This window comes from Chenopodium quinoa, unplaced genomic scaffold, assembly GCF_001683475.1.
Source record: "Chenopodium quinoa cultivar QQ74 unplaced genomic scaffold, ASM168347v1, whole genome shotgun sequence".
Taxonomy (NCBI): domain Eukaryota; kingdom Viridiplantae; phylum Streptophyta; class Magnoliopsida; order Caryophyllales; family Amaranthaceae; genus Chenopodium; species Chenopodium quinoa.
Window position 1 is genome coordinate 2,335,980 of NW_018744988.1, and position 24,343 is coordinate 2,360,322.

Sequence of the window (24,343 nt, forward strand, 5' to 3'; positions counted from 1 at the left end):
TTCATCTGTTTTCGGCCTCTTCTTCACCACCTTTATCTTTTACCTCTTTCTATTGTACAAATAAAAATTAAGGATGGAAAAAAGTGGATTTAGATACAAGAATTTGGGAAAAAGATAAGAGTGGAGTGATTAATTTAAGTTGGGTGAAATAATCATCAAATTGGAGTTTGATGTTTGACGGATGAAAGTAGAAATTATGAGTGGTTTTTGGTGGGTGATGAAATGAAAAAAACATGAGTTAAAAAAAAAGTACTCCTTAAATATATGGTGACTAATTAGGTTAGAAATAAAGTGTGGGCTAGGAAATTATAAGGCCCAATAGATAATTATGCCCCATATATTCAGAGCAGGCCACGAATAACATATTTTTAAAGCAATGCAACCAGTTCCGGGTATCCGGTGGGTACCGGGTCCGTAAAATCAAGAACTGAAACTGGTACCAGTTATAACCGGTTCCTGATTTTTGGACCCGGACCCGGAACCGGTTGCACCAGTTCCAGTTCTGGACCCGGCGGGTCCTAACCAATTCCGGGTCCAAAACCGGGTACCCAATAATTTTGCTCACCCCTAACCTCAACCATATAATTCACATAAAGTCGTCATATTTATCACATGTATACCCGACTGCCGACATTAGCTAGCATCCACATAACTGCTACCCGCGAGTAGCTTCTAGCAATCTTGTCAAGTAATAATCGAGAAGAAGATCAAACTTATAGCCAGTGAGTGTAATTGATTCATGCCACACCAAAAATTAAGATCAGAACGCAATTTCCATTGTTCTTATCAGATAGAGGTATATCAAAATCAAATTCAATTTTTGATGTGACTAAATCATTTCCGTGAATGAGTAACATTTGTTATAGTCTATTTTATTGATAACATTAAACTCACTTGGAAAAAAATGGCATTATTTTAAAAGTTCAATACCCACTTGATGATAAATTTGACAAAAATTGAAATACTATCAAATTTAATTAAACAATATTACTTGTACTATGCAACAACCTTCTTCAACTAATTAATACACAAAAGATGCTCCTAAATTATTACACATATTAACATTATCTTACCTTCATAAAAGCATCGGAAAGTGTAATATACATAGCAATATCACTTTTTAAGTGTCCAATCTTTGAACAAATTCAACAATTTTAGCAACATACATTTCGTATTCAGGCAATTCTGGAGCACTGTAAAAGAAATGACCAACTTTTGGATACTCAATTAATTCCACTTCTTTCCCGGAGTTTCTCAACACATGACAATACTTCATTCCCCAATCTTGCAATATGTCTAACCCGCCAACAACTGTGAGTGTTGGCGGCAGTGGCGGACTTGGGCTTAGACCTGGTGGGTCAAGTGACTCACCAGGCCCAAAAAAAAAATTTAAGTTATTTTAAAAAAAAAAAAAAATTAAAATCAGTTTTCCCCAAAAACACCAAAATTCAGTTCAAGACTTCAAGCCCTAGCCTTCTTCTCTTCGCGACTTCGCCTCATCTCCATTCTTCAGTTCGCCTCTTCGCTTCGTCCCAGCCAGGCAGCCACCGTTCTCTTCGCCTGGTGGTCGGACGTCGGTGGTCGTGGACTCCGTCCTCTTCGTGGCTTCTCGCATAGTCGCATAATCGCATTTCGAAATCGCTACTCGCTAGTAAGTTGATTTCTAATTTTTATTTTTAATTTCTAATCTTCAAATTAATTCAGTCTAATTAGTTAATTTTATTAAACTTTGGTTTAAACTTTGGTTGATTTGTTAATTTGTAGTTGGCTGTGCTGCTGAATTGGCGAATTGTTGTCTTGCTGAGTGCGTGCCTCGGTGCCTGAGACTTGAGTGCTGCCGACTGCCGTGCTGCGGTGCTGGCCGACTGCCCGTGGCCCTATTGCAGTGCTGCTCCGCCTGCTCCGCTGCTCGCCTCCGCCTAGCAAGGTAGGTAATCAACTAATCATCAATTGATTCTTTTTGTGAAATCTGTTTTGTGTAATTGTGTTTTGTGTAATTGTGTTTTGTGTAATTGAAATCTCTTGAACTTATTAGTTATTACTTATGTGAAATCTGTTTTGTGTAATTGTGTTTTTGGAAGTGGACAGTAATTGGAGATGATTACTAATTGATGATGATGGTGTGGAAAAAGTCAGGGAGACTAGTTTTTTTGTGAGGGAGTTGGCTAGTTGATTGCTGATCGTTGGATTTGTATGATGTTAACTCCACACAGCTAAGGACATGATTCAGGTGGTGGTGGTTGGGGCGGGCATGTAATCGGTAGTTGGAAATTAGGGTGGTGGTTACAGTTTGGGAATGAGGGAGGTGAGTTTGTAGAGAGGAGAATAAATATGAAAAAATTGGCATTTTGGGGTAGAGGTTCTGGAAATTGCAGAAAATGGTGTGGAAGAAAAGAAGTGCAAAAGATGACGTAGTCGGTAAATGGTGGGTTATCTGATTTATTTTTACTGCAGTTTTTGTTTTATTTTCGTAAGTGTTAAGTGGAAGATTAAGAAAACTTGGAGGGTGACGAAAGTGATATGAGTCTTTTGGGGGTTGAGGAAAATATGGTGTTGGATAGGGTGGAGTGTTTTAGAGAAAGTACACCGAGGACATGTCATGACTTTATATATGTATATATACTCCTTGCAACTGAACTCATTGTGTTTTGCATATTTGATTATCGATTGTGACTCACCAGTCGGAAAATCCTGGGTCCGCCACTGGTTGGCGGGAACGACTCCAAACCCGAGATATCCTCGGACCCCGGCCCGAGTATATTCGCTGCCGGGTGGTCTCGGTCCGACCCGATAGGTAAGAATGCCTTCCAAGAGAAATCGGTCTGGGCTAAAGTCAAAACCGGAGGATTCTTCACCCGAAGTTCGGACTCTGTCCTTTTCTCCCCGCCAAAAAACGGTTGAATTGAAATAAGCCCGCGAATTTTAATCGTCTTGAAGTGGGTCCCACAAGCTCGTATCGCCACGTGGTGAATTATATTCCCGCCGGCACTATCTCCGGCGAGGAAACACCGGCTGACGTCAGCATTCGCCGAAAAAACTCCAATTTTCTCCCTCATCTCTTTATCGTCGAGGAGCTTCAAGACATCAAACCCGTCTTCATATTGCGCCGGCCAACGATGCTCCGGCGCAAGGCGGTAGCCGACGGAGATGACGACAGCGGAAACATCTCCGGCAATCTTCCGGCAAAAAGTGTTGTAAGGCATGGTGGAGGGAGCGAAGGAGACAAAGCCTCCGCCATGGAAGTAGACGATAACCGGAAGAGAAAGATTGGAGGGAGCATTGGCGGGAATAAAAATTCGAAACCAAAGATTACGGGAAGAGTCAATGGTATGATCATAGGAGGTGACACCGTTGACAGGGGTGGAAGAAGGTGGTGAGCGAATATCAGCGAGGTTTACGAGGAAGCGGTTGACGGTGCCGTCGGAGTGGTAGGCAAATTTGGTGATGAAAGAGTGGGCGGAGTATTGTAATTTGGTCATGAAAGAAAGGCCTTCACAAGTTGAAGTATTATCTTGTAGTTTATCTGCGCTCATGTTTATGTCAAGTTGAGTTTACTATTGTCTAAGAAAGATGTGGTGTAAGGATAAAACATGAAAAAAGGTAGTGTTGCAAATTTGCTAACTTACCTATTTATGAGGAAGTCATGATCTTGACGTTGAATCCCTCCAAAAATTAATAAATTTTAGATAAAAACATGATGGGTTGAAGATATTCAAATAATGCCAACCAATCAGGAAGGGTTTATCTCTCAATCAATTCATGTTGATTATATCACATTTTTAATGTAGAGTTGTAGTGACCTAAAAATAACCACTCCATATGTTCTACATGGGGGCCGCACCTAGTAGATTATAAAAGTAGGTAAAAGGAGAATGCGACAATAATGTGAGTCACTACAACAAAATAGCTGATTACCGATAACTTGTTACCGATGGCCACGGTAAACCAGCGGTAATTTTAAAATTTTGATAAATTTAATAGCCATCGAAAATTAACGATGGCTGAAAAACTTTGTCAGTGACCCAGGCCATCGGTAATTTACCCCGGCCATCAAATAGCTTTAAACTGTTGGTAAGAACGTCAGTAAATTATTTTATAAATATAAATAAAATATATGAATTTTAAAAAAGATATGTACTGATAGCTTTAAACCACCATTAATTTTTGACAAGTTTTTGCTTTTTCACCCTGTCTATTCACTAATTCTACAACTTCCTTCTTGTTACCAATCCCAAAATTTACAGATTTCCCTTTCTCTAACGTATCGAATCCTCGACTTCTGGATTAAAAATGACTACTAGAAATACAGATTGTTATGTATTCAAGTTGCCGATCAAAGGTTAAGCGTTCATGCAGCCAAGACCTCTTGAAGACTTGAAGATAAGAGTTTTTCAGTTTTGTTTTGTTTTCTTGTTTTGTAAGAGCAAATGAACTGAACTTTTCTTAGTCTGTAATTTTGTTGATTAAGCCTATGTTAAAAAAAAATTAAAAAAAAATGACAAGTTGCTTTGTGGTTAGTAGTCTTAGTACTCCATATTCTTTTGACAAGTTGGTTTAGCTAAATTTTACTGAACAAACAGAGCATTAATGCAGCAAGCAGTCGAACCTATAGGACCACCAATTCAGAGAGACAGAGACTAATGAAATGCTGATACGTGTTGCACAAAATAAATGCAACAATTAGAAACGAACTGAGTTTCTATTAATCAGGAGTATCGTCAAGCATACACAACTACACATTGATCGGTTGCTATAACACTGATTACGTACAGTATAACAGAGAACTTCCTGTATGTAAAAAATGGGCAGTTTATTTATTGGGGTTCCAACAAACACAAAAGGGGCAGTGACTTAGTGGAGAGCAACTATTAGTTTTGTAAGTTTTTTATTCTATAAAGAATGTCAAAATTTCTATACACAAGTATTTTGTAGCCCCGATTGCAGCAGCATGAACTTCTGAGTCAGACCAGAAGAGTAATGGCAAACTCAGCAAAAGAGAAGTAGAAATACCTCCAATCGACATTCCCGCAGTTTGAAATAATGAAGACAACGATGCAACAATCAGCAGGGAGGATTGTCCAACATAACCTCAAAGAATGATATTCTTCATGAGCAAAAGAATCAGCAGGAGCACCGACAACTCAAGCATTAATTTCGGCCTATTTCCATAATCAAGAATTTGCTTCCACCTGAAAGTCAACCAGTAGATAGCTGCTGATGAAGCCTGTTATCCATATCCAACATTTATATTATATATCAGAAGGGCATTAAGTAAATTAGCCTAGGAGACGTATTGTATGATTCTTCCCAATACATCATTAATCATTTAATGAACTAGATGGAAACATTGAGATCTTATTTTTATCAAGAGTTGCCTAAACAGCGAAAAAGAAGCTAAGAAAGAAAATGATTTTCAGAAAGGGAAGAAAAACATGTTAAAAAGCAGCTAAACTCCACAAGGGTCCTAAGGATAATTTTTCATGAATAAAGTGCAGTTTGATGGCAGCTGGTGTTACATACGTTTACTATAGCAAGAAGCTATCACAGCTGTTCATTGTGTCTGCAGGCAATTCATGTCTATAAAATCCCAAATATACCATCACGATGACTGCTGAAATAGAGCAGTCCCTAACTTGTAACAACTTGGTGTTGTATGTCTAAAGATATTCTGCATGAAGTTGCCGGACAACGCTTATCATGAAATGTAGGACTTCTAAATTTTGAGTACATGGACCTTGATAGTCTGCTTCAAAGATATTATTTCCTTTATTAAGGATGCACACAGCACAAAAGCCACATCAACAATAAAACTACCCCATCCTAAGAGGTAAAGGACCTTACTCTTTTGAGAGGCTTTTTTCCAATTGATATGAAGCAAATGTCTGTTAGTTAACATTAGTTAAGAAGCGCAGGCAATTTAAGATTGATGGACATGGTAAAGCAACAAAATAAACTAATGCTATATGGAAGGGCAGAGCCTAATAGTAGCCTCTCATGCAAGAGGCAACTACATATTTGCTATGGTGGTAAATATGAAATATGATCTGCACTAAATTACCATAATAGCATCAATGATTAACAGCTCAAGCCTCAAAGTGATGTCAGAGAGCAAAAATGTTTTTGTATGGCTCACCAACTTTCTTCGGAAGAAGGTTCTTCACGAGTAATTTCCTCCTCCTCAAACTCTTCCAGTATAGCTCTTTGGCGTTCATTTACCTTCCTATAAGAATAAAGAAAAATATACAAGCTACTAAGATCACTGTTAACACCAAACATGCACATTCCACAATTGGAAGAGCACTGATCAAAAGCAAATAAATTTCAACATAGCAAGTGATTAAGTCCATGTCAAAAAACATAAGATAAAAGGCATGATAAGGTACTACAATTTTGCTCGCAATTATTAATTCACAAGAAAACTCGGGCATTATGATATACTATGAGCTTAGCTTAATATGCATTGCATCACCATCCTTTTTTCAGAAGAGAGGAGAGACAGAGATGAAAACATGCCCCTTCAGATTTATGAAATGGAGATTTCAGAGCCTATTCCTTAGCTCCTAAATGCAGCCTTGGCAGTATGCCAGTATGGGGATTTATATATATACCAAAAACCATGAACAATTTATTATTTCTGCAATTTTTGTAACATAAATGTAAAATGTATAATTTATTTCAAGCACAGGTGAAAAGTAATCGAGTTCAACTTCAGCTCGAATCAAGTTTAAGTTGACGAGTTTCAAGTTGACGGGAACTCATTTCAAGTCAATTCAAACACAGCTCAACTTCTGACTGACTTGGTCAATTATCACCCCTACTGAATAACATCAGCAGAAAATTTTACCCTTAAGTTGTGATTCAATAACACACAAAATTCATAATATAGGTGGCCTTAAAAGAGCTAAGAGGCTTTTGCATAGCCACAGAAAAGGCCATATTATTAGTACAGTGAGTAACAGGTTCCCATTTAAGATAACCCCAGGGTACCAATGCAGGGATCAGAGGGGGCTAAGTTATCTTGCGGAAAGGATCAGGATAGACTTTTTTTTTCTTTTATATGTGTGGTTTCTAAAAATACGGAGATCGGCAGGACAACCAGGGCCTCTTTTATTAGAAAACAATGTAAAGTAATATAAATTATTGACAAGTTGTAGTGGTCGACACTACACAAGATATAGCCACTAAGCTGACAGCTCAAGTGCCACTTCAACAATCTACCAAGGAAGCCACTGGGGTTTGGTATTGGATGAAGGCAATTTCCCTGGTGGACCTTGCTGCCAGGAACAGGCTAGGCCTATGATTCTCCGGAACAGGTTAGTTGTGTGGGTTTAATGGCTTTATTTAATCAATATATTTGGAATCCCTCGACAATGGATTAGTTGTGAGGGTTAAAGTTCTTGTAACTTATCAACTGAACACAAGGAGCCAAAATTATAAAATTCAGAATAAATCAGAATTTGAGTAAGGAATGTGAAATCTTACTTAGGAAAGTTTATGCAGAAGCGAACATGTTGATCACCACGACTGACAAATAAACCATGCTTTGGCAGTCCTGCCACATAGATTATATTAATATGTTTCTGCTGATATCAAGTTAGTAAGAAAGGAAAACTAAATGGCTATGCAATTAGATAGTAAACACTATACAATTTACTCACCTTTCCCTCGAAGCACCAGAACCTGTCCAGGCTGAACTCCCTTGGGTATCTGAAAGAAACAGAAACTGGACAATAACACTTGAAAGATAGCTACAGGTATAAATTAATACTTGGATATTACATTAAGCATTACAATTAGTTGTCAATAAGAAAGAGATGAACAGAATTAAGTTACACGGCAAACAGTAACCAACCAGAGAGAAGGGAAAGGCAGACGATTAGTCCTTTTTTTTTTCCTTTTTTTTTTTTTGCATGTTCACGCATGTAGAGATAAGTTGCAATATGTTCTTTAAGGAGCTAAGGTGGTTCAAAAGAAAACTAAGGAAAACCATAGTATTCAATCAAATATGACCTGATCAAAAGGCAACAGTTCAATGAGAACCCAACAAAAAAATAAAAAAAAAAAGGGTCTGATCCAAATTCTAAACAAAAAAGCCAAAATCTAGAGAGGATTCCAATTTGCTACATGAGAGACCTACTTTTTTCTCCTAGTTACATGAATAGGTCATATAAGACTTAGCTCCATATGGATTTCTCTATCCATTTTCTACCTCCTCTATCCTATTCTTTAATACTCCACCCCAATTTCCAAAGAACTCATTTCCCAAAAGGATGATAACACCTCCAACTCAACCTACAACACGAAGAATGACAAAAGACTACAAAGTTAACCTGTCAACCCAATACTTCCAAGTTCCAATTAAATCCTATTTCCAGGCCAGTGCTGTCATACTCAAAATAAGTATTTGTAACAGTCAACAATCTTAGGTTTAGTTATTCAGTTGATTCAGAGTTAGTAAACTTCAATTCAAATCACATTCGAAGGACGAGATTTATATTCTATTCTGATTTAGATTAGGAAGGAGGTCCATCTTGTGTGATTAATCGAATTATAGTCGGACTCCATAAGATCCAAGCCGAATCCATCCATATCCACCCTTATGAGGACATATTACACAATCACTAAGCAACATGGCAAGTTTTTATTATGCATGTTGTGGACCAGGACAGAGAAAAGCTTTCCAATTATCAATCACCACAACATAGTACTTGTAATCTGAAGTAGCAATGTTGAATAGTGTTTCAATAAATGACAAAAACAGTGTTTTAAACCATGAAACAAATAATGATTAGCAAGGAAGCAGCTAATAAACACAAAGACACGCAAACAAAGGCAAAAAGGATGGGGACAGAAGGCGGGGAGAGGTTAGAAAGATAAACACAAATAGTTAAATGAGTTACAATGGAAGAGAATGTCTCACATCCAATGAAATTTTTCCTGCTAGAGTTGGCACCTCAACTTCACCACCAAGCATAGCCTGCAGGAATCAAACAGTCAGAGAAAACCCCTTGTTTTGAGTCCTTTGACAGGATCCAGAAGAACTTTTTAAAGGGTTTATATAGTCCAAATTACTACAAGTAAACAGTCGTTCAAGAAATTGAAATACAGCTCAAATCGAAACATTTAAAACACACATACAGCTTGCTTGATATTAATTACAAGTATAGGAAGTGATGAAAATTAGAGGGACTGGCATTAAATGTTGTGGTAAATCACTATGGAATATGCCACATGCTATGATAGAGAATACTACATTAATTACTAGTCTTAGAATTTAGGTAAAATTAAAGCAATTTGTTTATATTTTTTTTTTAATCAAAGATTATAGTCTATTTCTTTTCATTCAAATTATTATTTATATGGATGAACCCGATAGCAAGGTCTAAGAACAGAAACTTATTGAAAATGTTTTGTTTTTGGATATCTTTTCATTTAGAAAAGAAAAAAGGAAAGAAGATTTTAATCAATTCAAGTTACAAAAAGGTCGTACTAAAAATTAATGTCTGAAATAATGCATCTCCAGTTCTCTACTTGCAAACATGTATTTTCCTTCACTACTTACTGCTATCCCCATACGAGTGGTGACAGGAATTAATGAAGACATATATATATATATATATATATCAACTTTTCAAGTGGATATTTTTTACTTTGGACATGCACACGAGACATTTTGGATGATATTACACAAACTTTTTAATGTTTCCTCAAAATGTTACCCTCATAGCCAATGGACCTGTAAATGTGATGGATTTTGGTAAAAACAGAAATGTCACAGCAGTATTTACTGAACATATCAAGGTAACATTAAAAACTCAACTTCAGAAACAACAATATACCAAAGGAACTGTAACAGAAGCAGGTAAAAGCATCATTTAAAAGAAACGAAAAAAAGAAGACAACCAATAACAAAGTAATTAAACAATTACCTGTATAAAGCTTATAGTAGCATCCACATGAAGATCTGAACCATTTCTACTAAAATTAGGGTCATCTTCAACCTACATATGAAGAGAGAAATGGGGATGTTAAAAAAAGGCATTAAGGAAGCAATTAGAGGATCACATGTCAAGTCACCCTAAAAATATAGCACAGTTGCAGCAAAACAAGAAACTCAGGATAAGCAACATAACTAACATGTAGCAGCAGAAGAGGGGTGGGAGTGAATCATCACAATTAAGGAGTAGGAACTCAATTCAGAATCTATTCCTAAAGAATAGGTCATGGTTCTAATTTCAACCATCCCAAATTCATAGGCCACTTCCTAAATCAACCCATTAGACCATAATGATACATAGTGAAGAATATTTTTGGTGATATAACTCAGTTGTCTAAAACGAATGCCAATCAAATATGTTGTACTACTAGAGAAGGAAAGAGTATCAATCCTTCCTCTTCCTCCGTTCTTTTATAGTTGACACATTTTTTTTACCACGTTTTCCGTGCACAATTTTAACGATCAATATCTCTACTAATCAGTGAGTATAAATTCTAAAAAGGTGACATTACAAATGTATACAATAAAATGATTCTAACAAGATCCCACATGACAAAATTTTATTATAGTTGTACATCACAAAAGCTAATCAAAGCAGAACAGGTTATTAGTGTCAAAAGTCAAAATATGTCATTCAATAAGAACAGAGGAGTTATTAGTTTGCACACAGTACATGCTTTACACCTGCATTTTCACAAAACTCAGATAGCAGGATAGAAACTACTAAAAATACCTTTAATCTTATGTACAAATTTCCAGATGTTGCTCCTAGTCCCCCGGAGTTACCACCTTTAGGGATGTTGATAGTGTCACCAGAATCCACACCTATGCAATTAAACAAACCAAGGCATAAAGAAAATCAGTAGTTTCAGGGATAATGGCTAGAACCTGAACATTGGCAATAAATAGCAAAAAAAAAAAAAAAAACAAAATAGCCTAGATTTAAGCCCAAGTACAAGACCCTTCTCCCTACCCAACCACAATGCCCCCCCCCCCACCCAAAAAGTCCCCAAAAAAAAAAGAAAAAAAGAAATTCATTTTATCATAATAGTACGGAGTATAATATTCATGTATGTAGACCAAAAGTTTCACCAAAATCAATTTTCTTTTTTTACTAAAACTCGTGACGATTTGGAAGACCTGGAAGGAAATACACAAGTCAAGCTCATTTGTTAGTGGGACTATATTAACATGGCAGTACTTTCATACACTATTGTTAAAAAGAATTGATGAATACATACTTCCAAGAATGCATTACAAATTCGATAATCACGATTTCTAGAGCACTCGTCATAGCTTCCTAACTCTTAACTGAGAATAGAAAATGCATTTCAAATTCGATAATCACAATTTCTAGAGTACTCATCATAGCTTCCTAAATCCTAACTCTAAACTGAAAATAGTAAATTTTGTGCTTCATTTTGAGAAGCTCGATTCTAGATGTAGAGCTAAAACTTTCTTAAACAAAGGACTAAGAACTAGAACTCTATTACACGTATACTGGTAAGGAGTCTCTCCATTCTATTTCTAAAGATTGATCAGGAAAGAAGTACACAAGCAGTATTCATTACTAACCAGCTGGTATTGTAACGTTAACTTCCTTAACACCTTCAAGCACCCCATGTCCATAGCAATTCTCACATTTTTCCTGAAAAATAAATGTATACCCTGAAGTACTCAAATACAAAGAAAACATACTTCTTTCACTATGTGACATAAAAAGAATTATATTACTTACTGTAATAACTCTTCCTGACCCCTTACAAGAGCTGCAGGTTGATGAAAATGGAGGAATAGTTACCTGCTCAGAAATTATTTAATCAGCATATATTCTAATTTTGTAAGCACTAGACCAAATGCGGTAGAGCATCATAATGAGAAGAAAGAAAAAGGGTCATATTCATGGATCCAGATAAACTTACCCTCCCAATCCCACCACACGTAGGACAAATTCTAGCCTTCGCATCAATAGGATGGCCACGTCCATCTAAAGTAGTAAATAACAAGCCAAATCATGACAAAATCAACCTTGATACGTTCTAACTTCTAAAAGAAAATTTTGCATATATAAGTTAGTGTACAGAACAGTAAAATTAACAAAATCAGGTTATAAGAAGTTGCAAAATCCTTCTTTAAAATGAAGGCACAAACTAGAGCCTATAGTGCCAAGACTGCCAACTATCAATTTCATTATCAAAGTCATACCAAGATCCTGAGTTCCTGACCCAGCTTTCCTTATATTAGATTATAAGGAGATAAAGATAAAACCCCAAGACACTACATCAACAACTGCTTCCAGACCTTCGATTAAAGCAAAAGGAAATGATGCCAAATCTCAAAAAGATAAAATTTTCCCTTCTAAGAATTCCATCTCCAAACACATTACCTCAGGTTATTGGCTGTAGATAAGTCCTATTTCAGCCAAGAAGGGTTTTTCTGTGTGAATTTTAGTTATAAACAAAAAAATAAAAAGTGCATTCAGTATCAAAAGAACAGTAGAGGTTATTTAACTCACGGCAGGATTCACAGGGAATATATGCATCAAAAGACAGCTGCTTTGTGCAACCTTTTGCTGCCTCAGAAAATGAAAGTGAGAGCTCAACCTGAAAAGTTCCAAAAAGTTCAGCAATCATATTGTAAATGATAAGAGAAAATGAGAAACAGTATTCTTGACATTTGAACCTGAATATCATCCGCAAAATTTTCCACTTCATCTTGAAATATCTGCAACATGACACATTACTCAATGACTCAATCAATAATCCTTGAACAAGGCTTGATAATTGAAGAAATAATAGGTTCCAGTAATTCCAAACACACCACATATGCCCATACTCAAGAATAAGCACATACATACATATAGCTAAAGAAGATTTAAGAAATAGAACTGAGGCCACTAACTATACCTCAGAAAATATTTTATGGAATGAATCTGAGAAGTGGGTTTTATAAGCATGTCTAAACGCCTCGGCATCAGCAGAATCATAATGTACATTCTCTGGACCCCTGCCTCCAGAATTTTGCCTTGCATAGCCCGAACCTAAATTTAGGCTCTTGAGAGGGAAGAAAATAGACAATGTCGGTCATAAAAAATACACAGGGTTTCAATAATAATCACTATGATGTCTGCAAAAATTTTACTGCCAAGATAATCGATACTACGAATATTAAAATGACCAAAAGCATTAGATCACAATTTTACGAACACAGACTAAGTTAAAATGCTAAATAATGTCCTTGCTAATTTACCATATCATACTGTGCTCTTTTCTCAGTGTCTCTCAAAGTCTACAAGCATGCCACCATGGTGAAGAAGAAAGACCATTAGTTTACAGAATCCAATAAAGATGGACTTCATAATAGGTAAACTAAACAATGAAGATAGAGACCTCATAAGCATCTCTAATCTCTTGAAATTTTCTTTTTACGGAAGGATTGTTCTTATTTGTATCTGGATGGTACTTCTTTGCCATCTGCAGATTTTGTTAAGCAAAATTTAGACATTAAAAAATAATTAAATTTACAAATAAACAAATTAATAGCTACAATCAGGGGAAAGGGATCTTAATTAGAGGAAAATTAGAAAAATCCAGTCGAACCCCTAGAATTTATATACAGTATATCCAAATATCCAATCATGTAAAGTGGAAATTAGTATGGATATTGATATTGATATTTATATGTATTAATTTGTAAAGTATTTCTTGCAATTGATCCAAAACAGAAAAAATCTTCCAATATTCTCACAAAGCATTTCCTAGAAAGCCAGAATTATTATTTGTTTTCAGTCTGTTAAACAATTACAATTCAGCAAAACTCTTCAATACAATCAAAACATCACTGGTCACTCTAAACATCGGTAAAATCAAAGGCACAAATATTGCTCACACCATTCCCAAACATCCATATATGGTCAAATAGAACCAATCCCTAACATTTAACCAACAATCAACACAGATATACTCACCTCATGAAAAGCTTTTCTAATATCATCACGACCAGCATCTTTCGGAACCCCCAATATATCATAGTAATTCCGTTCACTCAACCGCAATGACCCTAGAGTGAACACAATCAACCCAAATAATCAATTTCTAAATCATATCATACAAGGAAAAAAAAAAAAAAAAAAACCCCAATAATACCACAAAATTTAATTAAATTTTCAGAACCTGTGGCATGAAAATAGCGCTTTGTCAATGGAACTGTATATACAGCTTCTCTAAATGGGTTCCCGTTAATCCCAGTTATATATCTATTACTGCAAAATCCTAAAATCAAGCAGTATTACAGAAAATCATCAATCAATCCTATAATAATTATACAGATAATAAAAAAGAAAACAAATTTGTGACCAATTACAGCTGAAATTAAAAATTAAAACAGAAATTAAGAGATAAAGGAATGATAATACACTTCTTCTATGAGCTAATAATGCTAGTCGACTTCCTTCAAATGAATTGCAATTGAATCCACGCGACTGCACATTATCAAATTGCATGAAGGAGCATAAAATTTAATCAAATTATAAAAATAAAACAAATTTAATTGATCACTTACATTGAAAATGCGGGTTAGGGATTTAGAGGCAAACCCAATTAGCTTAATTTTCCTCATTTTTGAAGATGAATTAAATGAACTAAACTACTAGAAATTCAAGAAAAATTATTATTCAAAAAAGTAGTTTATCTAGTAAGTTCTAGAGAGTAGTGAACATTTGGGATAAGGAAGAAAGGTGATTGAAAAGTGGAAAATGGTGAATTGAGGTTGTCAAAGAGACGACGAATTCTGGGCGCTTAACTTAGTTAGAGCTACTTGGCAATGGTAGAAGCTTGGAGATGAAGAAATGAATGAAATTCGAGTCTAGAGTTAATTCTCTCCTTGTCTTTAATTTTTTTTTCTTTTTTTAATTTTGGGGGGTTAGGGTTTAAAGGGTTTAACCTGTAGTAAAGAACAAAGATGGAGGAAGCTGGCTGAATGCCTGAGTCGAGTCGAACTAGTCCCTCGAAAAATGTCTCCTGCACCGTTGCACCCAACCCACAGTCCCACAGATTGACACGCGAGTATAGTAAGTTATATAGTAATAGAAACTTAGAAGATATAAGGTTTTATATAAGAAAATTAAATTATTAGCTTAGGTAATTAGGTTAGTACTCATATACGTTTGTCTTTAAATTTTTGACACACTTTGATCAGCATAATATTAAAATTTATTTGAGTTCATTTTACTTTAGGATAATTAGTATTCCGTAATCAACTTTTAAAATATATTTTTAGTGAGTAGTAGGTTTTTTTAAAATAAAATAAAATAATCACATAAATGTTTAGAACAATTAGATTTAATTTTACAATATATGTTATATACGAAGTATACTATAACAAAGTTATTTTGTTCGTTATGTATTGTTTTAAGATTAATACTCTGTACAAAGTATGCTACCAAAATGATTTTTCTTTAAAATTGATATTGATAATGTTATAATAATCTTGGAAAACAATATATTCCAATACCTTATTATTTTTTTAATCTATGTTAGTATTTTTGTAATTAAAAGTTTCCTAGTATACTATAACAAAGTTATTTTGTTCTTATAAACGTTATGTATTGTTTTAAGATTAATACTCCGTACAAAGTATGCTACCAAAATGATTTTTCTGTAAAATTGATATTGATATTTTTATAATAATCTTGAAAAACAATATATTCCAATACCTTATTATTTTTTTTTAATCTATGTTAGTATTTTTGTAATTAAAAGTTTCCTAGTATATATAGAATATATGTAAAAAATTTAATTGAGTAATATTGGATTAAATATGTTGTCAAAATGGAAATGACTATTATTATAGGTTATAAAATATATAGATGTCATTAAAATATGGCAAAAAAAAATTAAAAGGGAAAGGGAAAAAAAAGGCGGAAAATTTTTTAACCAGGAAATGACAAGTGTCATTCCTGGTTTCGCCTTTAGTATAAGCTTATTGATTGATTCATACTTTTAGGATTTAGGGACGGAGGGAGTAGTAATCAACATCATAATTGGACGGAGGGAGTAATAATCAACATCATGAATTTCTACCTTTGTCTGAATTAGTATATAGTACATGCCAATAAATTGATTAGCAAATGTGTAAAGTTATTATGGTTTTTTGAGCCAACATTCACTTGTTCACACATCTCCAATGGAAAAAAATAAAGAGCCAAGAGATGCTTCGGTTAGTGGCTTCAATCAACCCATCAATGTATTAAGGCACAAAACCAAACACTCCTGTGGAGCGCGAGTCAAATCAGAACCACTGAACCACCAACAATTGACTCAAAGGAGAGTATGAAAAATTAAATACCACAGTAGAGCTGTGGGATTGGTGATCACTATTCCAAAGGTCTAGGTCTAGGTCTACCCCATGGATTCCATTCTTGACAAATATGAAATAGAATGTAATGAAGCTCTTGTTTCTGTCCAAGCTATATCAGACACTAGTTTTCTAACAATTGTCATTGCTCAGCAGCAGCATAAATCAAAAGCTTTCTATTCATTTTGAAAGTTACAGAAATCTATTGTCTCTACAATGGCAAGACAAACTGAAAACAAATAATAAATACTAGTGAAGTACCTTAACTAGCTTCTGTAAGCATCAGTTCGATGTGATCTGTCAATTAACATACAATTTGGAGCCTTCGCAACTAACTTATTCCTATATGGCTCACACTCTACCTGCCATTATCAATATTACAATTAACTAATCTATTGCCTTCAATGGAGAATATCTGGCTCAACCACTAATTAGTAGCAGAATACAGTAATACAAAATTTGGAGATACAGGCATTAAAATTGAAATCCCCCTTGTGTGGCAACCAGAAATTGTCATTTCGTGAAACCTTCTATCTTATCCAGCAGAAGGTGAGAAAAAGGTAAAGGTAATGACTTCAAGCCTCTAAGAAACTCAACGTCCCTGATGTAACTTTCAGTCACAAAGCAATGATGTCTGGCATTCCAAATGAGAACCTTCACTTGAGAGATGCCAACGCCGATGAGACATTTTGAGAGATTCTGTCATGAATTGGAATCTGCACATAGGTAAGAGACGTCAATTTTTTTTCAAATCCTAGGTACACAAGAATACAACACTGTGAAGTACCTCTGTTTTTGGAATATCAAATTTGGAGCCTGTTATTGTCTCATATAAATATATATATCTGCAGTAAAATGAAAAAACACAATTGATTAAATTCTGATAAACACAAGAGTACAGTTGGAACCACAGTCAAGAACCAAACCAATGCTTATCTTTCAAAAAAAAAAAACATTATACAAAGATAACAAACTCCGTGCCTCACCAACAAAAATCCTACCTAAGCAGCACATTTAGCAATACACTTGATTTTACTAATGCACAGCCCTTTAATTACTTACTTCAAACAACTGAAGAGAGAGCTGAGAATTTCAAGGGATGGAACAACCAACAAAGGCTAAGAATATATACGGAATATACCTAAAGCCTACTGCACTCATTGTAGTAAAGGTTCATTCTATTGACATTATCACACTAAGGGGGTGTTTGGTATAGTAATTTTAGATGTAGGAAACGGATTCAATCAAGCGTTTCCAATTCTAGTTGTTTGGTATGTGTTAAAAGTAACAAATACCCTTTCCTAAGGGTAACAAAATCCCCCAATTTGTTACCCTTGACAAACTAGTGGAAACAAACTACGTTTCCTTACTGAATCACTAACTACTCAAATTGTTTCCATTCTACTACCAAACATATACTAAAGGTAACGTTTATCATTACCCTTTCCCCTACTTTTTTGAATCCTTTCCGTTTCATTTACAATATTTATACCAAACACCTCCCAAGGCATCCTTAGAAACCAACAGGAAAACCATATTAGAGTGAAAGGAATATTTTAAGGCTGAGTTAGATCTGGTAAGATTGAACCAGGAACACTTTGAACGTCTTTGAATGAAAGGGTGAAATTGTCCTGCCAAATGATTGTCAGTGTGACAGTAATGAAGAAAACTATGACCACAGTAAAACCAAAGCCAATGTAGAGGAAGAAGAAGAAAAGGAGCAGAAACTAGTATTAGTGGTCATTTGGTTAGAATAAATATAAATACAGGAGAAAGGAACTCCTTGAGGTGTAGAAAACAAAACTCAGTGAGTAGCATATTCTGAAAAGTTCTACTTCCCATAAGATAGGGGCACTAGTTACCTAGTCCCCCTAGGCAGGTGGCTCTTTCTACGACCAACCGCACAATTTTCTAGATTTTCCAAAAAGTGAAACTCCCTGAAATTTGCTAATTTGTGGGAAACGCAAATGTCATGGACTGGATGTCTGAAGATGGAAGCTAAGGGTAGAAGATGGTGGTTGGTGATAACAATCTGGAATCCGTTGCAGGAAGATCAGATTAAGAAGAGAGAGGTTTGTAAAAAGGATAACAGATTGCAATAGTGATGCAATTAAATTATACACTAAAGGGCTGAAAATCCAGCCAAGTGGCTTTACACTCCAAAACTACAAGCTAAGACAATACAAAATAAACTACTCAATTATCTGGTTATTGCTCCCACTGCCTCTATATACAATTATAATGTATCCTTTCTCCCACTCTTTATTCTAATTATTTCCCAAGTAGTTCCCCAAGCTACCTCATAACAGAATAATATTGACAAAATTGCCCCTCTTTCTAGGGCAGCCTATCACAACAACTCCCTACATAAAGCCAACGTACAACTTTAATGCAAAAAAATGTCATCCTAACCTCAGCAAGACCTTAAGCTACATCATTTGTACATACCAATCATCACACAGGGAGAGCCTAAAAGAGATTCATAATGACTTCCCCCCCCCCCTAACACACACACACACACACACACACATCTAATTTTGATATGAGGCTAAGAGAGATATAAAACATACCGCGAAGCTAGCTCACAAACAAGTTCTTTAGGAGCATCCGGAAGAACCTAAAAAGTGAAAGACACATTTGTATCAGCATATAATATCAAATATTTAAAGATAAGTGAGCACACATATAACTCTTAACTAGAGCTGCCAAAATGACTCACCTCATCTTCATATGGGTTACAATGATCTTTGAACCACAATCTCAAAAACTCCTGGAAAACCAAACCAAACAAACATGATTATCAAATATTCAAATTGTACTCCAGAAAATCAGGCCAGCACATAGAGTATATAGTGGATGATGGATGGGTAAACACTTTCTTCACCCAAAAGAACAATGACAGCTGCAAATGTCAAACTTTGATACCTTATCAACATTTTCAGGTTCAAGACCATTACGGAAACGTTCCTCGTAAGATTTCGCAATCCAGTATCTACTAGAATCAGGTGTATGCACCTAGAAAAAATAGGCAGATGAATAGAAACTGAGTAAGCTATCTCCTGTGATTATCAGTACATTGTAGGGGCAAATGCTGGAAGCTTTAATGACTAAATACTGACCTCGTCAACTAGAACAACTGTGCCATCACTTGTCTTCCCAAACTCATACTTAGTATCCACCAAAATCAAACCATGTTCCCATGCCACACGCTGAAATAAAAAATATGACAATTTAAAAAATCAAATCATTTGTACTACCCAGCTAAACAATCAAAGTTCTGAATGAGCTTGACTTTTCGAAGTTGTGAACTAGCAAGTGTCTAAGAAACTATAGACAATTCATCAACAAAAGTCAGATGTAGAATGACCTGTCCATACTCAAATAAATTCAGTGCTTTCTCTCTAACTTCATCAAAATCAGCTTTCGTCATTAGCCCACGTTCTATTATCTGCAAAATCAACAAATTTGCAACAAAACTACCATAAAAACCAAAAGTTTGGAATTCAATACAGGAAAATTTATTCAAGAAATACTATTTCATTGTATAATACCTCAAACAACAATAGCTTCAATGAAAAAAAGATTTACTGTTATAGTTATTTCATGTCCCGCAAAATAAAAGAAACGAAGTAGGAGAAGAAATTAAGGTCACAAAGAAGGTAAAGGACTATAGAGCATGGATGAAAGGCCTACATGCAAATATCCAAGCAATACTCTTGGGGCTTAAGAATTAAGGATAGCAACATACAAATAGTAACGGAAAAAAAATAATAAAAATAAAAAAAAAAATAAAAAAAAATTGGAAAATGCTGCATTACCTCATCTGGAGTAACAGGAACATCATGATCAGCCGCTTTAGTTGTTGGTGTAAGTATGTTTCTCTCTAAGCGCTGATTTTTTACCAGACCTACCAGATGATAGCATGAGTTTCTAGAGAAATAAATTACCAATTTATACTTAAGTGCTTAAGTGAAGCTAACCATCTGGCAGAGCATTCCCGCAGTAATTTCGAACACCATTATTGTAGACTGTCCACAATGATGTATCAGTGCTTCCAGTAACAAATCCTCTCACTGTAAAGAAGCATCAAACAGCACAGAGTCCACGTATTAAGGCATGAACATATGCAATTTATACCAAAACTTGAAAGAAGTTGAATATCACAGTACAGCTTACCAACAAATTCAACAGGGAAAATGGTACATTTTTTGGCTATTGTGACATTCTTATCAGGAACTGACAATACCGCATTTGGAGTGATATGATGAGTTTGGTCAAACCACCATAAACTTGTCTCATTTAATACCTGAAACAAGGAATTTGACCTCATATTACACTTGCAAACACCCATTACTCTCACTCATCAACTAAATACCAAAGTAATAAATAGTTAAATACCTGTCCTTTGAATGGGATTGAAGCTAGAACTCTGTCAAATGCACTTTGCCTGTCTGTAGTAACCAGAACAAGAAAATCACCTCCATCATATATGTCTCGAACCTACAGAGAGCTTATTCTGTCAGCAACTACTAGACCAAAGCAAAGAGCTCTTGATATTCAACATATCCAAGAGCTAGATGACATTAACTATTCACCTCAGCTATCCGATCAATACTATTGATTAGAAGTTCAGATTTTTCCGAACAAAAATAAACCCAAGTCTTGTGCACCCAACAATCAAAGACAGAGACCACATATGTAGGTCTTTTCACCAAACATTGAGACATATATTAATTGATCAGTCTTGTGTTTGAAATAAAATAGAAATGCCCACTATTTTCCACAAAAACTATAAAACCTCCAGGTAGCAGCAGAAATTGTGAACTTATTATCTCTAGTATTTGAAAACTCCATAATCAATCAATCAAAGCCTTAATCCCATAAGTGGGGTCGGCTACCACAAACCAAAAGTGATTATTCCGTGTAATCAAAATTTGACAAAGATCATAATTTTATTATTCGAACAGAAACATTTTAAATTAACTTAATATAAGCAGCAGAGAAAAAAGGAATTGAAGAGTTTTATACCTTGCCCCGGGTTTTAGACTTAAGGCCAGGAACAGTGAGATGAAGGTTGGTCTCAGAAAGACAATTGGTGAGAGACCCTTCAATAGCTAGCAAAACCTCTAAATTGGCATTACCCTGATTCAAAACATCAATTGACGAATCGGGTCGAGGATGATTTGGGGTTGACATGGTTGAAGAAGCATAAATTCCTTTGAATTTTCTCCTCAATTTGAATCCATTTTGACCGTAATTGCAATGGAAACTGTGATTTGGGGAAGAAAGAGGTGAAAAGTTTGTTTCTTTGAAAAGGGTTTTAGTAGGGTTTAAGCATCCAACACAATCCACCATTATTTCTCTGCAAACAACACAGTCAATTTTATGAATTCATGCATTTCTTCAACAAATAAGGTGAATTAAGATGTTAAATTAGAAGAATGAAACCCTAACATAAGATAAATTTGATTGAAATTGAGTTTTCGGAAGAAAATAAACATACGGGGAAAGGGGGTATGATCTAGTCGTTGCACTACGCTGCCGCTCGCCGGAGTTTAGTCGTCTTCCGGCGAACCCCGGCCGTTGTCTCTTGGCCGCTGAGGAGAAGGGAGGGGAGAGTAGCGTAAGGAAGTTCAGAATCTTGCTCAGCCAAACCAAAAAGAAAATGGGAAACCACAAAAATAAAATCATTTCATACTACGGCTATCTATCATTTCATACTATTGGATGGGGAGTAAAACATAATCACCCAAAATTGACCCTTTAATTCGGATTAACCCTAAGATTGAACCAAGTTGAAGTGTTGAACACCAAAAAAATCTATCAGTTATTACTCAATCTTATTTTTACAAAAATGAAATTAATTTTATTGAAATTTTTTTACGAATTTGAAATTAATTATGCTGTAGTAAAATTAATTTTACTGAATTAAAATTATTTTTATTGAATTTAAACGTTTATGGATTATTTGTTGCATTTTTATGAATTGAATTTTTTTTTTTAAGAACTTATTTTTACAAAACCATTTTTTTTTTTTGCTAAATTGAAATTGGACTAAATTTTTTACTAAATATTACAGAGTATTATCATAAGGTGAAGTGAACAAGGCCCATGTTATATATTGAATATATTTGTTACCATAATATCGATCCATTAAAATATCGTTCCATTAGTTAAGATTAGTCTTTATGAATATATATTAACGGTCAAATTTAGACACATGTACCAATTAAATGCGATTATTATGAAATGAAATGAGTATACTCCTCGGTTATATATTACTCCAAACATATGACGAAATACTTCCCCTAATATTGATCAATTGAGATTTAGAAGGAGAAACCGTTGTGTGAAGTCGATATTATTGTTAGATACCTAATAACTTCATGTATTCGTCGTTATTTCTGTTAACCTTCCAACTCATTATTAATTCTATTTTTTTAACAAAAATAAAAAATAAAACAAAATAAAACAAAATAAAACAAAACAACATAAAGAATAAATATATATTTTTAAAGTAAAGTCATATATAATTTGTGAAAAAATACATTAAAGACTTCTTCTCTCAACTTATTTCAAATACTTAATACATTTGTTGTCGAGATAAAATCTGATCAGATTAGACCAGACCAGAATATGTAGATAATACCATGTTAAAACTTTTAATCCTCGTTTACTTATCATTGCTTATTTGAAATTACGCATTACATTTTTTTTAATGAAAATTACAAATTTGAAAAGTATACAACAAGACGAAAATAACAAGATCCAATTAGTTTATGTTTATTCTTATATATCAGTGTGAAAATCCGATCAAATTTAAGTCAAATTAATATATCAGATATTCAGATCAAACTAAAGTAGAAAAAATTAGATAATAATTTGTATAATGTTTAATTAAGACTTATTCTTATTTTCACTTATTTAGAAAACTCAATTTATTATTCAACAAATTTTATTTCTTTATTCAACGCGTTTTGTGTGCAATTGGTCACACCACGTGGCCGCTTGTAAGAAAACAAAGTTTCCCTTATAACACTATCGAGTAACCTCTGTTAGCTCTACAATACTAACGAAGTAACCCCTGCACGCAATAGTGATCGAGTAACCCTGTAAGGATATAACACTAACGAAGTAACCCCATAATGAATGACCACACAGTGTGATTAGCCACATAAAATAATTTTTTCACTCCCCTTTCTCCTTGGCTTATACTATAGTAGAAATACACTCCTCAAAGATTAAACATAATTTTTTTTCTATCCCCTTTCTCCTCGGCTTATACTATAGTAGAAATAAACTCCTCAAAGATTAACCTATATATAACGGCGGATAACGCTAAAATTTGATCAAATCATACAATTCGTTTTAGAATAACAAGGTTTAGACTTTAGATCAAAAGAAAAAATAATGTGAATTAAGGTTACAAGCTAAGCGATACACGAAAATTCGTGTGTGGATATATCATACTCGATTCTTTGTTTTTTCTTTTAAAGGGGAAGGTTTTTTTTTTTTTTTCTTTTCTTTTTAGATGGTACTAGTTTTTTTTTTTTTTTGTTTAGAGGGTAGTTTTTTTTTTTATTTGAATAGGATTTTTTTTGTAAATAACCACCCCAAAATTTACCCTGTATTGAATTTACCACCCATTTTTTTCGAAATTAAAAATTACCACCCATTAATGTCAAAACCAGTAGATTTTACCACCCTTTTTCAATTTTGGCCAGTTTTCCGACTAGTTCAGCCAGTTTTTCGACTTAGGGCCCACAAAATATAAAGTCAAAATTATATTATAAAAAAAGAAAAAAAAACTCACCACTACCACCTCTGGAAGGCGGCATCTCTGCCACCTCCAACACCCCTCCCCTTCCCCGTTTCCATTTTTCGGCATCCATAATTCCTGCAATTTCCTCCACTCCTCAATCTCACCACCATCACAACCCACCTCTTAATCTCTTATATAGTTCTATCCATAGTTACCATTGTCAACCCATA

The 24,343-nt window shown here is 34.7% G+C and overlaps 3 protein-coding genes and 1 long non-coding RNA gene across 6 annotated transcripts; 1 reads left to right on the forward strand and 3 right to left on the reverse strand.

The window, feature by feature from the left end:
* Positions 1-1,831: 1,831 nt before the first annotated feature.
* LOC110706657 (probable carboxylesterase 18) lies at positions 1,832-4,251 on the reverse strand. Its single transcript, XM_021884611.1, has 2 exons — positions 2,679-4,251; positions 1,832-1,919 (listed from the first exon to the last, which is right to left on the reverse strand). The coding sequence occupies exons 1-2, from the start codon at positions 3,531-3,533 to the stop codon at positions 1,878-1,880; spliced, it is 897 nt and encodes a 298-aa protein (XP_021740303.1). The 5' UTR covers positions 3,534-4,251; the 3' UTR covers positions 1,832-1,877.
* Positions 1,844-5,358, forward strand: LOC110706658. The gene is made up of 2 exons (XR_002508380.1): positions 1,844-1,927; positions 4,245-5,358. It is a non-coding gene; the product is annotated as an uncharacterized LOC110706658 (long non-coding RNA).
* LOC110706656 (chaperone protein dnaJ 1, mitochondrial-like) lies at positions 5,062-15,163 on the reverse strand. Of its 3 annotated transcripts, none has more exons than XM_021884609.1 (19): positions 14,558-15,159; positions 14,414-14,477; positions 14,170-14,268; positions 13,965-14,056; positions 13,387-13,470; positions 13,247-13,285; positions 12,904-13,050; positions 12,680-12,721; positions 12,513-12,600; positions 11,920-11,984; positions 11,736-11,798; positions 11,573-11,645; positions 10,731-10,822; positions 9,930-10,001; positions 8,921-8,977; positions 7,659-7,707; positions 7,483-7,552; positions 6,134-6,220; positions 5,062-5,189 (listed from the first exon to the last, which is right to left on the reverse strand). In XM_021884609.1, the coding sequence occupies exons 1-19, from the start codon at positions 14,612-14,614 to the stop codon at positions 5,090-5,092; spliced, it is 1,440 nt and encodes a 479-aa protein (XP_021740301.1). In that variant the 5' UTR covers positions 14,615-15,159; the 3' UTR covers positions 5,062-5,089. The 3 variants fall into 3 exon arrangements, 2 of the variants coding, with proteins under 2 accessions (XP_021740301.1, XP_021740302.1); XM_021884610.1 differs by having other exon boundaries at positions 5,100-5,224; positions 14,558-15,162; XR_002508379.1 differs by having other exon boundaries at positions 5,105-5,189; positions 6,059-6,220; positions 14,558-15,163.
* A 1,344-nt stretch (positions 15,164-16,507) lies between these two features.
* LOC110706659 (phosphoribosylaminoimidazole-succinocarboxamide synthase, chloroplastic-like) lies at positions 16,508-22,146 on the reverse strand. Its single transcript, XM_021884612.1, has 13 exons — positions 21,855-22,146; positions 21,380-21,713; positions 20,750-20,851; positions 20,528-20,657; positions 20,332-20,424; positions 20,170-20,258; positions 19,719-19,799; positions 19,471-19,560; positions 19,277-19,366; positions 19,071-19,121; positions 18,922-18,968; positions 17,139-17,196; positions 16,508-17,067 (listed from the first exon to the last, which is right to left on the reverse strand). The coding sequence occupies exons 1-13, from the start codon at positions 22,040-22,042 to the stop codon at positions 17,008-17,010; spliced, it is 1,413 nt and encodes a 470-aa protein (XP_021740304.1). The 5' UTR covers positions 22,043-22,146; the 3' UTR covers positions 16,508-17,007.
* Positions 22,147-24,343: the final 2,197 nt, after the last annotated feature.